Below are 15,290 nucleotides of genomic sequence, written 5' to 3' on the forward strand. Positions count from 1 at the left end.
AAAACTTGAATTTGCAACGTTATAGTTCTGACACAAATGATAGTTAAAGTCTTACAATGTTATGTCTTATCAAACTACATGTGTCATGCCTGTGAAAAAATATTACTGTGACCTTAGTGCAGCAACCTAGACGCTGAATGATAGTCAGGTTAGTGGTCAATACATGCAAGTTGTTATGACTACTATGACTGGGAAAAGGGAAGGCCAGAAACATCATTAGGAATGGACTACAAAAAGATCATTAACACAATTGGACTCACTTTAAGAACTGAGCATGACGTGTGAAAACACGCACATCTATTGGACTGAATGGACGATTCAAAACAACAATGTACCAAAATAAAATGATTTAAATTTGACATGCAATGTATGAATTTGGTTGATAATGTGTTGCAAAGAAAGATGTTGTTAATTTTTGGAACGGGAATTTTACAAGCCAATGACTTCTACCCGTCTACCCTTTTTTTTTTTTTTTCAGATGTTGTTGTTGATGTTCCAAAACTGATGAAAGTGAAGTTTGCTGTCATAACATGTCTGGAAAGAAAAAAAAAACTGAAAAAAATAAATAAAAAAAATCAATCAATAAACAAATAAATAAATAAAGCAGTCACAGTCTTCTCTCTGAGTGCATCAGAAAGCTCTTTAGAACTCAACATGGTTCTTACTGTCACTTCAACAGTCAAGGGCACACCATACTAAAAGGTCTAAGGTTTAAATAGGGCATGCCTTCTCTGGAATGCTGCTTAATGATAATGTTCTGATCATGTGCACCTGATGTGATACACTTGTGTCAAAGTCTAACCATTTTAAGTGGGAAAATATGCGAGGTGTCCTAACTTTTTCCTCCATTAGGAACATGAACAACATCAACATTTTGTTGATATCTTTTTCTTGCTGTGTAAAACAATGTTAATGTTTGTTGTTTAATTTAAATTAAATCACTTTTTTTCCCAGAAATGATAAAAACAAGATTGCACATTGATATGAATATTTCTAAATAAAGTTGATTATATTATAGGGCATCCTAACATGACAGTATGAGTAATTAAGATTCTTGCTTATCAATACCCTCAGCACAAGGAAGGACACATCTTCAGAATCAGGGGGAGCATCAGAATCATGATCCAAGATTTGTCCTGAGCAGTCATTTAAGAGTGTTTCCATGAAATCTGACACATCCTTGACAACTAAAGTAACCTCTCCTTTGTGGAACCTATGGAGCAGACAGAAAAAAATGAGACGCCTTAGGAATAAATATAACACAATAAATAAATGTGTTCATATGTAATGTTTGCCTTCTCCTACTGGTCATCTGTAGCATTTACAAAGTTGTAAAAAAGAAGACAGTAAAGTTTCTTTGCCTACTTCTTGACTGTGTTGGCCAAAGCATACATGACTGCCTTGCTCTGTTTGAACTGAGCCATGCTGAGCATATCTCGGACATGTGCAGCATTAGGTTTATCCTGTAGACTCAACACATAGACAAGAGTGTCCACCTCTAGAGACACCCCAGCAAAGGTTCTGACAGACTGGAGGATAGCGCTAGTGCACTCTGGGGTTCCACATTGGAGCAGGGCCTGCCAAGTGAGCCAGCCCGACATAGCCAACATTTCAGTAACCGTCTTGCTTAGGGTGTCATTCCTTAGGGCACGTAGATTGGACACGAGTTTATAGAAAAGGCTGGTTCTCTTCCGACCCTGGTCTGTGCCTGCCAAAGCCATGAGGCCCTGAAAGGTACTCAGAGCAGTGTCCTTTGATTGGATGGGTGCTTTATTGTCAGAGTCTTCAAAGTGGAGTGGCTTGCTCTGGCCATGGTTTACATCTGTTTAGAAACATATTTGATAAGTACGTGAAAATGTGAAAACTATAGTTTTCGTAGACACTGCTCACCAAATACTCTGTTGTTAGTCCTTTTGGAGCTTCGAAAAATCAGATCCTGTTTCACTTTGGATGATATTCCAATGTCCCTACAAGGCAGATTAGAAAGTGATGCAAAATGCAAGTATTCACAAACTATAATCATCAGTACAAAGTCACATGATGACTTACCCATAGGAGAAGGGCAAGTAGATATGTTTTTCTTTACATGTGGCTGTTGTGATGTGCTTCCCCCTGTTATCCAACTGGTAGTTACATTCTTGAGTGCTGGTGATCATCTTAGACATGAGGTGATGCTGCAATAAAATTCCATAATGCTTTTGCAATGTATGTCAATATTTCTGTGGGGTACTTTAAAGTGCCTGGGAATTTTTGACAAGATGACATGTAATGTAATTTTATTGGATTTTTGCAAACTATCAGGAATTACGACAAAAATAGGGAACCACTTTTATGCAATGTAAATCTCTTTATGTTTAAAGGGATCCTATTGTGAAAAAACATATTTTTTTCAGGTCTCTACATATACATAATGATCCTCCGTAACCCTACAAACTCCTACTGAATCAAAACGACTTGATTCATAACAGTGCCAGGGTGATTGAGAGAGTGATTAACAGAGTGATTAACTCCACCTCGGGCATGACCACACTCTGAGAATATCCTGAGTTGACGTATCTGAGCCATATTCGATTGATTGACACATCCTCTGCCCGGACAAGGGTGTGGTCATCCCAGAGGTGGAGTTCATCTTCAGGCAAAGGTAGCAGTGTGTTGGAATGACCTGGCTCAGAGCTACGCACTGAAAGTTCCTCACAAGCTGTTGAGGTCAGGTAGCATTTCGCTAACTAGTGTGTGTGTGTGCGTGTGTGTGTGTTCATTTTACTATGTTAGCTGAGCTCCCCGATCTGGTTAGCGAGCCATCTCTCATTGCCCGTTACGTTTGTCAGGAAACACAGCTTTAATTACCTCCTTACCGTAGTCACCCGTTGTCGTCTCCATTGATTTTTGTCCAATTTGCAAACACTGTAGGATTTTCTCCACAAATCCTCTGCGATGTTTACCAGCCAGTCTCAGTTTGATAGAGCCACGACTCATGTGGCCATGAATCATGTTCAGCCGACTGACAAAGCAGATTCATGCTTACTGCATAAAAATGAACAGTTACATTTTGAAAAACAACAGTGAAAAACAAGAGAAAGGTAAGAGCGAAATACAGAGTGAATCAGTAACGAAGTTACTGAAAGTTAAGTAAGACTATGGTAAGTATGAGCAGACGGTAGCATGCCCTGTCCACATTTCACATGCAAACAAGGGGGCGGTCAGCCTGGTGTTAATAGAGAGTGTCCGGACCGGAAGTAATTTCATCAATATTCTATCAAAGATATTTAGGACCTCGGATCAGTTTGGGCCAAGACATTTCAAATCCAGTCTAGTTGGACATCTGACAGCTGAATGACATTAATTAAAGAAAGCAAAATATGGGACCTGTGACAATTTTGCAGTTAATACAGGTGGAACTGGTTGTTTTCCATTTCCCAAAATTTTAACATGCAACAGTGTATACATTATTAAAGTATGACAACATTTAAAACAACAGATATTAAAGGCCCCATATTATACTCTTCTTAATACTGCACAGCTGCTACATATCTAACTACACTTCCTTATGAAATGACTTGCCCCAAACTGATCTGGTGTCCTGAATTTTAGCTGTTAGAAGATGCTGAAATTAGCTCGGTAATAAAACAAGTTCCTGTCTGCTTCTTGCTTACTTTTCTCTTATTTTGTTTCTTATTTTCATTATATAACTGTTAATAAATCTATGGTAATCATAGAGGTACTTTCACTCGGTCAGCGGAATGTAACAACTCCGTGGCCGCATTGTGTACCCACAGAATCAGTTGACCAAACTGAAGTTGATTGGCATTTTTTCTAGACTGACAAACATTGTAGAAGATTTGTGGAGAAAACCACAGCGCTTGAAAATGGGAAAGAAATTAGTGGAGGAGACAACGGATGAATATGGAGAGAACGAAATAAAAGCGATGTCTCCCGATAGTCAACATGAATGAGGACAGATTGCTGGCTAAAAAAATGGAAGAGCTAACTTAACAGTACACAGTCTGATGTGCTTCAGTAAAACGTGGTTATGATCTCAGATAATTATGTTTCCATTGAGGGCTTCCAGCCTGTTTGTGCCAGAGTTGTAAGACAAAATGAGGAATTTTTTTTGTTTTTACCTTGTTTACTGGCACACTCTAATAATAATTCATAATCAAACACATGAATACATATTAGTGTGTACAGGCCCCTGTAGCACACACGCACACACAAGGGGGGCTGTAGGCATGCAGTGGGAGGTAGAGTGGTGGGCAGCTCCTTCCTGGTACGCCCCAAATGAGCAACTTGTAAAGGGGGATGGCGCCTTGCTCAATGGTGCCTCGGCAGTGCTCCGGAGGTGAGCTGACACCTCCTATTGTCAGCTCAATAAAGTATAATCAATACAGCAGCACATCCAACTTATTCCACTCTCTGCAGAAACCTATGCCAATCAGCAATGCTCCATACGCGCATCTAACAATAAGCAACTCTTAATATGAAAAACATGGCATATGTGGCAGATGGGAGTGCTCTTGCAGATGGGCTTGGGATGTCTCAATCACTCCCATTGTTACTTCACAACGGGCGCTGATTTTAACAGGGTCATTTGTAGACTCTTGGTTGTGTTTCTGGACATTACAGTCGATACAGGACCCATTTTTTTCCAGATTCTAGGAGTTGGTAGGGTTGGTAGGGTTAGGGAGGACTGCGAGGTGTATGCAGTGGATCTGAAAAAAATATGTTTTTCATAATAGAAACCTCTTTAATAATAATCAGTATTATATTAATCAAACATAACACAATTTTATTTTCTGCATGAGTCAAACAAATAATTATAGTATTCAATGTGTCATAATAAAACATAAAAAAACATAAAATCCCAACTTACAGTTTTAAATTTAATTAGGTTAGTTCCTGTTTTTGTAGTTTTTTTCAACCTGCTATCAAAACCATAGCAAACACATAAACAAAACCCAGGTTAAATCATTTCTTTAATAAGGTAATAAAGGTTAATAAAGTTTATTGAGTCAAGAGTTGAAAATCCAATTTTCATTTAGTTCCCTGGTGATCTTTAAATCTTAGGTTCAATATCATTCATCTGTAGCTTTTTCTGTTATACTTTATGTTTCCTATCTGTTTCAGAATCCGACTCAACCTTCCTGACCTCAGTTAGCTCATTCCAATCACCTGTGTTGCTGTAGCCAACTGTAATCCATCTCTCAGTCAGTCTTCACCCTAAATATATTCTGTCCACCCATCAGTTCTCTGCTTACCAAAGTTCTTTACTACTTTCCATTCCTGTTCTCTGTGTGATTACCATGTACTGATTCCCGGATTCTTCGTGTATTTTTCTCTTTTAGGTATGTTTACCTATAAAGATTGATTACCTTGTTTGTGAACTCTTTTTGGAATAAACTACAGCTTTGGACTTCCCTCAACTATTGTGCTTTTGGGTTCTCCTTGTCTGTCCCATGAAAATGTCTCTCTTGTTCTAGTCTAAAGAATATGATCATGTATAGATCTTATGTGATTTATTCTCCATTTACACAAAGGAAATCAAAGATAATGTTTGGCCAAAAAGTATCAAATATGAAAATAAAATCTATGACTTCCATACCGGATTGGTCGAGGCCCGGGTTAACAATGTCCGCCATCGGTGCTGTTGACCTACAGGGTGCCGGTGGAAATTGGACTACTGCTGGTTGAAGAAGGAGAGGAAGAAAGTGTGTTCGTAGGAAGAGAGAGAAGAGGAATGCCAAGAGTATAGGACTGAGAGAAGAGATGTTGAATATTGGAACTATAACATGAAACGGCAGAGAGTTGGTTGGCATGATGTAGAGGAGGAAGGTAGACATACTGTGTGTACAAGAGACCAAGTGGAAAGGTAGCAAGGCTAGAAGTTTCAGAGCAGGGTTCAAGTTGTTTTATCATGGTGTACATAGGAAGATAAATGGAATAGGAGTTATCTCGAAGGGGGAGATTGTTAGGAATGTCCTGGAGGGAAAAAGAGTATCAGATAGAGTGATGAGTCTGAAGTTAAAAATCAAAGATGTGATGTTCAATGTTGTTAGTGGGTATGCTCCACAGGTAGGATGGTGGAGGAGAAGGATAAGTTCTGGTTGGACTTTGATGAAGTGATGCAGAGCATACCTAGAAATGAGAGACTTGTCATTGGTGCAGACTTCAATGGACATGTTGGTGCAGGAAACAGAGGTGATGAGGAGGTAATTGGCAGGTTTGTTATCCAGGAGTGGAATGCAGAATAACAGATGGTGGTTGAATTTGCAAAAAGGATGAAAACGGCTATAATGAATACTTTCTTCCAGAAGAGGCAGCAACAAAGGGTGACCTATGAGAGTGGAGGTAAGAGCACACAGGTAGACTACATCTTGTGTAGACAGTGTAACCTGAAGGATATCAGTGACTGCAAAGTAGTGGTAGGCAAGAGTGTAGCCAAACAGCACAGGATGGTGGTGTGTAGGATGACTCCTGTGGTGAAGAAGATGAAGAGGGCAAAGGCAGAGTAGAGGACAAAATGGTGGACAGAAGACAGGCTTTGGATGGCCCGTTAGGTGATGACTGGACAACTACAGATAATGTGATCAGGAAGACAGGTAGGAGAGTACTTGGTGTGTCATCTGGAAGGAAAGTAGATAAGAAGACTTGGTGGTGGAATGAGGAGGTGCAGGAGTGTATACAGAGAAAGAGGTTAGCTAAGAAGAAGGGGGACACTGAGAGGACTGAGGAGAGTAGACAGGGGTAAAGGGAGATGCAGCGTAAGGTGCAAGTAGAGGTAGCAAAGGACAAACAAGGGGCTTTTGATGACTTGTATGGTAGTCTGGACAGTAAGGGGGGAGAGATTGATCTATACAGGTCGGCAAGACAGAGAGACAGAGATGGGAAGGACGTGCAGTTGGTTAGGGTGATTAAGGATAGGGATGGAGGTGTATTTGACAGGTGCCAGTAGTGTGATGGGAAGATGGAAAGAGTATTTTAAAAAGTTGATGAACAAGGAAAATGAGAGAGAACAAAGACTAGAAGAGGTGACTGTTGTGGACCAGGAAGTAGCAAAGATTAGTCAGCATGAAGTGAGGAGGGCATTGAAGAGGGTGAAGTGTGGAAAGGCAGTCGGTCCTGATGATATACCTGTGGAGGTATGGAAGTGTCTAGGAGAGGTGGCAGTAGAGTTTCTGACTGGGTGGTTCAACAGGATCTTAGATTGTGAGAAGATGCCTGAGGAATGGAGGAGAAGTGTGCTGGTGCCCATTTTTAATATCAAAGGTGATGTGCAGAGTTGTGGCAACTACAGAGGAATAAAGCTGATGAGCCATATAATGAAGTTATGGGAAAGAGTAGTTGTAGCTAGACTAAGGGCAGAAGTGAGCATTTGTGATTAGCAGTATGGTTTCATACCAAAAAAGAATACTACAGATGCAGTATTTGCTTTGAGGATGTTTAAAGAGAAGTACAGAGATGACCAGAAGGAGCTGCATTGTGTTTTTGTAGATCTGGAGAAAGTTTAGAAGAGGGTGCCCGAAGAGGAACTGTGGCGTTCTATGAGGAAGTCTGGAGTGGCAGATAGGTATGTTAGAGCAGTGCAGGGCATGTACAGTATGACGACTATAAGACAATGGTGAGGTGTGCTGTAGGTGTGACAGAGGAGTTCCAGGTGGAGGTTGGACTGCATCAGGGATCAGCTCTGAGCCCCTTCTTGTGTACTATGGTGATGGATAGGCTGACAGATGAGGTTAGACAGGAATCTCCAAGGACTATGATGTTTGCAGATGCATTGTGATTTGTAGTGAGAACAGGGAACAGGTGGAGGAGAAGCTAGAGAGTTGGAGGTTTGTCCTGGAAAGGAGAGGAATGAAATTTGGCCTTAGCATGGCAGAGTACATGTGTGTGAATGAGAGGGATCCAAGTGAAGAGTGAGGTTTCAGGGAGGAGAGATCAAGAAGGTGAAGGATTTTATGTACTTAGGGTCAACGGTCCAGAGCAATGGAGAGTTTGGAAAAAAGGGTAGACACTGAGAAGACTGACACAGGATGGAACAGGTGGAGAAAAGTGTCAGGTGTGATGCGTGATAGAAGAGTTTCAGCTAAAATGAAAGGCTTACAAAACTGTGGTGAGACCAACGATGTTGCTTGGTCTAGAGACAGGAAATGACAGGAGACAGAGCTGGAGGTAGCAGAGATGAAGATGCTGAGGATGGATAGGATCAGGAATGAGTACATCAGAGGGACAGCACATATTAGAGGTTTTGGAGATACAATCAGAGAGGCCAGCCTGAGATGGTTTGTACATGTACAGAGTAGAGAGTGAATATATTGGTAGAAAGATGCTGAGTTTTGAACTGGCAGGCTGGAGACCTAGAGAAAGACCAAGGAGGGGAAGTGTATGGATGTACCGAAAGAGGACATGAAGGTAGTTGGTGCTAGAGAAGAGGATGCAGAAGACAGGGTTAGATGGAGGCAACTGATTTGCTGTGGCGACCCCTGAAGGAAAAAGCCGAAAGGAGAATAATCACCTGCACTGCTGCAGCCATCTGTAATCCATCTCCTAATCAGTGTCCACCCCACATTTATTCTGATCACTCGCAAGTTCCCAGCATGCCAATGTTCTATACTACTTTCCATTCCTTTTAGAATTCTTATTAAAGCAAGTCTTTCTGTTAGTAGCAGGAATAGTAGTTTGCTGAAACCATTACAGCAAAGGTAATTATATCAAACACAATATCCAGTCTGATGCTCCAGATATAGATATGGAATAAAATCTCACCAGTTTTTGCATCAAGGCAATGGGGCTGTTGGGTAGTTCCCTGCTATAGAACTGGTCACACTGGGACAAATCTCTTAACAGTCTCACATCTGCACCTGTGTATTTATTGACGACCTCCATGGACCATGTTTCACACTGACCAAGGACTGTGCTCTGAAAAAGAACAGCTGTATTAATGAAAAGATAAAAAAGATAAAGCAAGAGATAAATAGACTTTTAGTTTACCACACATGAGACATCCGTTCTACTCAGTATCTGTTCTGGAATATGTCCAATTAATGTTTGTTGGTTTGGGGAGCATGACTGTTCAGTAGGGTTGAGCTGAGTACTCGTTTCAGATGAGTAACCGGTACGGATAACGCATTTTTGACGAGCACGAGCATGCTACAAGTAAAACTTGTCAATACTCATGTTCGTTCATTCATTCATTCATTTTCCTGACTGCTTCATCCGCGTGCGTGGGTCACAGGGAGATGGAGCCTATCCCAGCTGGAATAGCTAAAGGAAAATCCTCAGAACTGACTGGGCCCATTTTACGAAGGCAGGGTGAACATACCCTGAGGTAAACCTGTGGTTCTGGGTTGATTTACCCTGAACTTGGAAAACCAGGGATTTCGGTTGCACAAAGGCATTTCAGGGTTAGTTTTTGTAACCCAGAGTAAGCTGACCTGCAGATTAATAGGCGCGAAAACTCGAAAAAAATCATAAATGGAGCCCCGATTCGACGAATCGCCACGACGACGGACGAGACGCACTCTGCAACACTTTATGGCAGTCGGAGTGCAGATTGTAATTTATGCACATGAAGACTTTGAGGACATTTTCAGAAGAAAGAGGAACAGCAGTGCAGCTTCAAAGAAGAGAGAGATGGTGTGGAAGTGAATTGCTGCTTAAGTCAATGTGTAAGTTTAAACGTAGTCCGTTGCACTCACAGTAAAATTACGTAGGTCAACGGCTTCAATAACAGTTCTCTTCCCATTGCTTCACATTATGATGGAATACATAACCATAAAGACACTCAACGGGAGCAGACGTCTTTCTTCTGTCTCCTTTTGTCGCTATCTCTTAAACTCATATCCAGACTGCTTCTCACTTATTCTCTTCAAAATGAAGAAAGGAAAAGGAAAATTGGAGGATACTAAAGACCAGACGGTCTCTATGAAAGAATTAAAGAGTGAGTTCAAGAGTAGCTTTGATAAGTTAGGGAGTGACTTTGATAAAAAAGTTGGAAGAAAAGCTAAAACCTGCTGCTAGACCCCATGGAATAAATGAAGGTCGAAAAGAAGAAAATGCACAAAGACATGGATGAAAAAGTCCGAAGAATTGTTGTCCTGGAACAGGGACAACAACGAATGGATGATTTGGAACAAAGCAGTCGTATAAATGATGTGATCATCACTGGAATTAAATTAAGCTGAGGAATTACAGAAATGCTGTGGCCAGCGCTGACATCGAATCTCTGGAGCAACAAGTGAGTTCTCAACTGAGGGATCTGGAGATAACTATAGATCCAGACCAGACTGAGACGTTATCATCTGGAGGTAGGAGACCACCTGCAGTGCTGATGAAATTCAACAATCGTAAACACAAAATTGCCTTTTTGAAACAAGACTTCAAACTGAAAGGAAACAATGTCTACATTAATGAGAATCTTACTAAAAAGAATGCTGATATCACTAAAAAAGCTTGACAACTGAAAAAAAATGGGCTGATCAACCCTGGACAAACAACTGCAGGATCTTCATCAAAACAAAGGGGCTTTCTCCAGACCAGATGACAACAGTGTTGATCAGGAGTGCAGAGGAATTGGTGAAATATGAGCAATAAAGACGGACAAGAATTGTTACGACACCAAAGTTCAGTACAACAGTCAGTTCAATACTGGGAGCTCTACAATTTTGGACACCTCAAGTGTTACGTCGAACAGTTGAAAAATCAACATCATCAATGTCAGAAACATTTATTATTGAAAAAACAAACAAAACATGGATTTATGATAACATTAAATTTGAGACTTTAAAGAACATATAATACCATGTGAAACTGTTAGAGTGTCTGCAACAAACTGGTTAATTCTTGTATAAACACTGTCTGCAGAAATAGGTTAATATGATCATTATATTCTTGTGGAGAACACTGGCAAGGTCAACTTCTTGTTTTGACTATCCATGATGTTAACAAACCTTGTGTTCCTAGGAAGGATGTAAACATGGTTATACTCTAGGGTAAAAGGCTAATATCTGGAAGTAGATAAGGGTATGACTGTCTGTCAAAATTCAATGTATGAACTGGTTGAAAACGTTTAATGTCTGAGTTTGTTGATTACATATTCTAATAAGAGAGATGTTTGTTGATTCTGGGGGACGGGAATTTCACAAGCCTATTGGCTTCTACCCGTCAGCCCTATTTTTCGGATGTTGTTGATGTTGTAAATGTGACAAAGGTGTGAAGTCTGTTATATTAACATGTCCAGAAAAAAAACAACCTTAATAATATATATATATATATATATATAAAATTTATTTATTTATTTTTTATACTGTTTTTATATTTTAATTCAATTTTATACTGTTTAGATTTTATTTTATACTGTTTATATTTTAATACTGTAATATTTTTAAATTTTATACTGTTTATATTTTTAGTTATAGTTTAGTATATAAGTCCTGTTAGTGCTGCATGTGCCTGTCTCTTAGTGTAATGTATGTCTTGTGGTATGTCCTGTGATGTCAGTGTTTCCTTTTCTCCTGGTGTTTATCCAGTATTATTTGTTAAGTAATGCCTGAGCAGTGGATATATGCTATTTCCTCCGGGATTAATAAAGTATCTATCTATCTAATAATAATAATAATGATGGAATACAGAGTGTGACATTTATCCTCGACTGAAGTATTAACAAATTCTCATCCTTTTTTAACAGAGCATGAATGGACAGTAGCAGAAGGGTCCCAACTGCACAGATTATCACAGTGAAATAGACGCTCAGTGACCACCAGTGGTTCATTCCGTGGAATCCATATGCAACTATGTCCTCCTCATGTATTCCCATCTATCTGCTGAAGTTTATAGAATTCACTTTCTAAAAAATACAGAAAATAGAAATAGTTTACTAGAACCTCCAGACTTGGAGGGCAGATCTGGACATAGAAATACTGGAGCACAAGTTAGAGGTGGGTAATGGGAAATGGTTAACAATTGTAACGACACAAAAACTAACTTTGTATTTTTCAGAAATAAAGATGACCAAAGGAAATTCGTATTGTATGTTTTTATTGCACGCTGTGATGGTGGTGATGGTGACTCTGAAATGATTCTGGCAGATGTTGTCTGTCACTTGTATTCCATCCTAGATAGCAGGAATCATCCTGAGGTGATGTAGGCTCTCTCCTGTGATGTATAGTGGATTCATTAGACTGGATTAAACACTGAAGACAAGTGAATTATTGTGCAAATATTTAGGTTACTGACCACATTCGTCTTTTGCTCAGGTAAGACTCATCATATATCCATGAGTCAGGAACAGACCCAGACCTCCACATCGGAAATGTAGCCTGCAGCATCACACATGATCTGGACAGATGTTTGTTTGTCTATGATGCTAGTTAGTATACAGGTAGGTGGAAATTCCTGCTTGGCATTGCTGCTTGACACACCTCCTCCGGTGTACACGGGACAACTGCGGGATCGCTGCAGAGTCATCAGTTAAAGACCACTATTCATTGAAGTTTTGCCCCTTTAACCCTGGAACGTCTCCTGGTGGCGGGGCAGTGGCAGTGATTGATTGATCTAATGTCTTGCAGCTGTTATTGGGGTTAGCTGTTCTTTCCCCAGCTCGGGTCCCTCCTCCTCAGCCAGAGTCAAAAGCTGCTCTTTTCCGCCTCTTCAGAAAGGTCTCTTGTCGCCTTCCTCAATTTGCCTCCCGTCACACCCATTTTCCGTGGGGAATTGGAGCTGTGTTGAGTTCAACTCTCATATTCCATTCCTGACCGGGGGAAAAAGGCCTTGGTGTTTCTCTTGGCCTGATGTACCTTAATCCTCCACCTTCTCTGACAAAGTTGGTGTGGCTCTCTGAAGTCTTTAACATGTTGAAACAATGTTCAGTCTACATGAACCTTGATAGGAACCATCACGCGGTGCGGATCTGGACCGCGGTGCGCCATTTGGTGACCCCTGCACTAAAGTGACACGCTGCCCCACTCTCGTGCACACACAGACATTGACTGATCTCCCTGCGTGGCTTCACCGTAGCTCATTTTGCTCTCCTTCAGTTTTCTTCTGCTTGTCTCTTTTTCGGTCTATTGAAGGTTACTTGCTGAACTTGTTTCTTGTTTTGTTTTGTTGCGCATACACGGTACATTTGACCAGTCAGAGCTGAAAACTGCCTGTTCATGTTGCATGGCCTCCACTCCGGTAGTTTTTTTTTCTCTGTTGGCTCTTAGTTTGACATTTTCTCACTTCAGTTGGAATTAATAATTTTTATACTGTATAGATATTTTAACTGTTACATAACGCACACACACATACTTGCTCACTCTCTCACCCTTTCACACAGTCACTCAGTCACACACACATGCACAAACACACACACACACACACACACACACACACACACACACACACACACACACACACACACACACACACACACACCTTAATAAACTAACTTTGTGTGAAAAAAATGGCAAGAACATTAGGTGTTAAAAATAAATAAATAACTGAAAAAAACAGTTTGATCATAAATTAAAAAATAAATAAATAGAAATTTGTGTTTTGTATGACAATTCTTGTTCATGCATATTTTGTAGTTCATAATTTCCTATTGCATGCATTGTATTATTTAATGCACTTAAAAAAAACACGAAAGAATTTTCATGTTCTGAGTTCATAAAAAAATTGTTCAGTAAATAGTTCTCTTGCTTTTGTTATCTAAAACATTGATTTGCATCTCAATTTTGACGCTGTTTGGTAAATAGCTTTAAAATAAACAATACATATAGCAACTTCTGATTACAGGTAAGATCAGGCCTAAAAAATCCAGCCCAACCCAACCCAAGCCAGTAGGTATTAAACCCCAACTTGGCCCGAGCCCAACCAATTAATTGATTTGCAGGCCCGAGCCCATAACATACCTGAAATTTTATATTTTATTTGTGAGGACGCAGGAGGAGGGAATGGAGGGACTGCATCAGTCAGACCCAGACAGGGCACTGCTCAGAAGAAGGGACTTATTTTTATGATTACATTTGTGATGAGGCCCGTGCATAATGATAATGAATTAAAGCCTGTCTTTTTTAATGAAATCTGCCAGTTAAATAAGACTGTACAATGAAACAATAAAAATTTATCTTTTACGACTTGTATGCTAGGTTAGTTAGATAGACAGACAGACAGACAGATAGATACTTTAATAATCCCGGAGGAAATTGCACAGGATGGACAGTAAGGATGGAGAGACGGATCTATACCAGTTGGCCAGACAGAGAGACAGAGATGGGAAGGACGTGCAGTTGGTTAGGGTGATTAAGGATAGGGATGGAAGTCTATTGACAGGGGCCAGCAGTGTGATGGGAAGATGGAAAGAGTACTTTGAAGAGTTGATGAACGTGGAAAATGAGAGAGAACAAAGACTAGAAGAGGTGACTGTTGTGGACCAGGAAGTAGCAAAGATTAGTCAGCATGAAGTGAGGAGGGCATTGAAGAGGATGAAGAGTGGAAAGGCAGTTGGTCCTGATGATATACCTGTAGAGGTTTGGATGTGTCTAGGAGAGGTGGCAGTAAAGTTTTTGACTGGGTTGTTCAACAGGATCTTAGATAGTGAGAAGATGCCTGAGGAATGGAGAAGTGTGCTGGTGCCCATTTTTAAGAACAAGGGAGATGTGCAGAGTTATGGCAACTGCAGAGGAATAAGGCTGATGAGCCATATAATGACGTTATGGGAAAGAGTAGTTGAAGCTAGACTAAGGGCAGAAGTCAGCATTTGTGATTAGCAGAGCAATGGAGAGTGTGGAAAAGAGGTGAAGAAGCGTGAACAGGCAGGTTGGTACGGGTGGAGAAAAGTGTCAGGTGTGATGTGTGATAGAAGAATTTCAGGTAAAATGAAAGGAAAGGTGTACAAAACTGTGGTGAGACCAGCGATGTTGTTTGGTCTAGAGACAGTGTCACTGAGGAAAAGACAGGAGACAGAGCTGGAGGTAGCAGAGATGAAGATGCTGAGGTTCTCTTTAGGAGTGACTAAAGGAATGAGTACATCAGAGGGACAGCACATGTTAGAGGTTTGGAGATAAAGTCAGAGAGGCCAGAATGAGATGGTTTGGACATGTCCAGAGAAGAGATAGTTATTATATTGGTACAAGGATGCTGAGTTTTGAACTGCCAGGCAGAAGCCCTAGAGAAGGACCAAATAGGAGGTTTATGAATGTCGTGAGAGAGGACATGAAGATACAGGTAGTCGTCGACTTACGACCTATGCAACTTACGACCGACCGACTTTACGACCACAATGTCCGGGTAACGCAGGCATTCCCTCCAGC

The 15,290-nt window shown here is 40.5% G+C and overlaps 1 protein-coding gene across 1 annotated transcript in view; it reads right to left on the reverse strand.

Annotated features, from left to right (window-relative positions):
* The window catches only part of apoba (apolipoprotein Ba), a 77,536-nt gene that overhangs the window by 42,743 nt on the left and 19,503 nt on the right, over positions 1 to 15,290 (reverse strand). Inside the window, 5 exon segments of the mRNA XM_068339307.1 lie at positions 1,069 to 1,213; positions 1,366 to 1,822; positions 1,891 to 1,967; positions 2,050 to 2,174; positions 8,761 to 8,913. Of these exon segments, the coding sequence (XP_068195408.1) occupies positions 1,069 to 1,213; positions 1,366 to 1,822; positions 1,891 to 1,967; positions 2,050 to 2,174; positions 8,761 to 8,913 (957 nt within the window).

Source organism: Antennarius striatus, chromosome 17 (genome assembly GCF_040054535.1).
Source record: "Antennarius striatus isolate MH-2024 chromosome 17, ASM4005453v1, whole genome shotgun sequence".
Taxonomy (NCBI): domain Eukaryota; kingdom Metazoa; phylum Chordata; class Actinopteri; order Lophiiformes; family Antennariidae; genus Antennarius; species Antennarius striatus.